At 41.2% G+C, this 2,897-nt stretch overlaps 1 protein-coding gene across 1 annotated transcript; it reads right to left on the reverse strand.

Annotated features, from left to right (window-relative positions):
- Nucleotides 1–2,897, reverse strand: LOC134392504 (olfactory receptor 5F1-like). The gene is made up of 2 exons (XM_063116873.1): nucleotides 1,990–2,897; nucleotides 1–25 (listed from the first exon to the last, which is right to left on the reverse strand). The coding sequence occupies exons 1-2, from the start codon at nucleotides 2,895–2,897 to the stop codon at nucleotides 1–3; spliced, it is 933 nt and encodes a 310-aa protein (XP_062972943.1).

Here is a 2,897-nt window from a genome sequence, read left to right on the forward strand (position 1 = left end):
CTATGGGCAGGGACTGTCAAGAAATATTTTGGTAAGCCACCGTGAGCCTTTTTTGGCTGAATAGTGGGATAAAAATGTTTAAATAAATAAATAAATAAACTCCAAATACATCTATTTATCCACCCTCTTCTAAGTGACTAGTCCCAGTATGAAGTGTGTGTGTGTGGGGGGGAGCTGTACACAAATGCCAATCAATGGCAAGTAAAATTCCTACTTGGCCCTCCCAAAGGGAATGACTGGCTAATCCCATACTGGTTATAGGGAGGGAGGGAGCTGGAAAGTAAAAGAGGTTTTGTTAGGCGTGGGGCTTGTCTTTATAGGCCTCTCCTTGCTCCCTCCTATGCAGTATACATGCAACACACACTTGCAGTACCTTTTTCTTCCCTCTCCCTACCCGCAAATGTCATTTCCCACCCGAGACATTCCGGCAGGGTGAGAAGTGGGCTTGGCATGGCCAATCTGCATAGGAAAAGCAAATGAGCATGAAAAATGTGCTCCTGTTCAGACCCCCTGCCTCCAAGTGATAAAATGTTCCCACAACTTTGAAGTCTGTGAAGGAGATACAAAAGCCAAAGAACAAAATTTGGCTTGGCTTTATCTTTACAAAAGCTGTCATGTCCCATATCCAGTGTCTCAAAACAGCTGATGGAATATATGCAGCTGAATGCAGGAATGTGATGGCCACCAATTTGGATGGCTTTTAAAGGAGGTTGAGTAAATTCCTGAAGGAGAAGGCTATCAATGGCTACTAGTCCTGATGGCTATATGCTAGCTCCAGTAGCAGAGGCAGTATTCCTATGTACACCAGTTGCTGGGGAACATGAGCAGGAGGGTGCTATTGCATTCATGCCCTACTTGTAAGTTTCCCAAGGGGGCAGTGGGTGGCCACTGTATGAACAGAGTGCTGGACTTGATGGACCCTTGGTATGTGCTAGCATGGATCTTCTTATTTTGTTATATTTTTAATGTAAAAAGAGACCTGCTGGATCAGAACACAGGTCTATCTAATCAAAAGGCTAACATGTCTTTTTCACGTCAGCCACACACTGGTGCTAGATCTACATTAGTGGTTGTTATCAATAATGAAGTGCACTGATAACTGTTGGGGCACATTACACATTCCATATACCACTTTTTGGGATTATTCCCTGCTTTTTATTCCATATCATACAAAATAAAGCAACAAGTGTTATTGTGTGTGCTACAAGATAGAAATGCACTAGAGAAATACAGCATCACCATGATGGGGTCGTATTGATATGATATGAGGTGTAGATCTGGCCAGATCAATGTTTTCATTGAGCTATCCATGGCCCAAAGAGCTCTTTCTTGGTCATTCACCACCAACTTAGACCCCATCAGCATATACATGTTAGGATTTTTTGTTCCAAATTATATGTCTTTACATTTACTTACATTGAACCACATTTTCCATTTTACTTCCCATACCCCTAGTTTGGAGAGATTCTTTTGGAAATCTTTGCAATCCCTTTTTGTTTTAACTATTTCAATATTTTGGTGCAGTCAGAAAACTTGGCCACCTCATTGGTCACCTCTAACTCGAGATCATCTATGAACAAGTTTTTTTAAAAAAATCAGTTGATGGTGTCATGAAGCTCTCCATCATGACCCAAGATCATTTTCCCAGACAGTCACCAACACTGAGATTCTTACAGCATATCAGTCTATAGCTATTATCGATGGTAGCTAAAGACTGCAAAAGAGGAAGTGGATACTTGGAAAAGGTGGGCAGTAAAGACATACAGCAGGATCCAGTGCTGTTACAGTGCTTTGGATTTCAACTCTCCGTGATCAGAAATGCTAGGAGTTGTAGGTCAGAACATCTGGAGGACACTAGGCTGGAGAAAGCTGGATTCCTTAAGTACCTCAGATAGCTCAAATACAAAAATAGGTGGTAATCTATGTGGTTTGAAGAACTGCTGACATAATAGTTACATTAAGTGTGAAAAGGTGTTTTTATCCAATACTCTCTTCAAAGCATCTTTCACCTCCTTGTTTCTCAGGCTGTAGATTAAGGGATTGAGCATTGGGATGACAAAGGCATAAAACACAGACACAACTTTATTCTGACCCTCTGAATAATTTGAACTGGGTTGCAAATAAACGTAGATAGCAGTTCCATAAAATATAGTCACAGCTATCAGGTGAGAGATACACGTAGAGAAGGCTCTTTGGCGGCCCTTGGAGGAATTTATCTGGAGCACTGTGGAAAGAATGTACATATAAGAACTCAATATTATAAGAAGAGAGCCCAGTATATTGATTCCAGCACAAATAAAGACTAGTGTTTCAGTTACAGATGTATCAGAACAAGAGAGCTTGAGGAGTGGAGGGATCTCACAGAAGAAATGGTTGATTTCATTGGACTGGCAGAAAGACAAAGTGCCTACCAACGTGGTATGAATAATTGAGTTCAAGAAGCCAGCTGTGAATGCTCCACCTGCCATCTTGATGCATTGGGTATGGGACATGATAGATGTGTACAGCAAAGGGTTGCAGATGGCCACATAACGGTCATATGCCATCAGCCCAAAAAGGATGAACTCTGTACTTGCAAGAGCAACAAAGAAATACATTTGGATGAAACATCCCATGAAGGAAATGGTTTTCCTTTCTGATAAGAAATTTTCCAAGGCTTTGGGGGTAATGTTGGAAGAGTAGCAAAAATCGAGGAAAGCCAAATTACTGAGGAAAAAGTACATGGGAGTATGAAGCTGAGTGTCCAACCTGATTAGCAAAATCATCCCTAGGTTACCCACCACAGTGATGATGTAGATCAGTAGGAACAATGTGAAAATGGGAATCTTCAATTCTGGCTGATCTGCAAATCCCATGAAGATAAATTCAGATACTACAGTGTCATTTTCTACAGCCAT

The sequence above is a fragment of the Elgaria multicarinata genome, chromosome 2, assembly GCF_023053635.1.
Source record: "Elgaria multicarinata webbii isolate HBS135686 ecotype San Diego chromosome 2, rElgMul1.1.pri, whole genome shotgun sequence".
NCBI classification, from domain to species: Eukaryota; Metazoa; Chordata; class Lepidosauria; order Squamata; family Anguidae; genus Elgaria; species Elgaria multicarinata.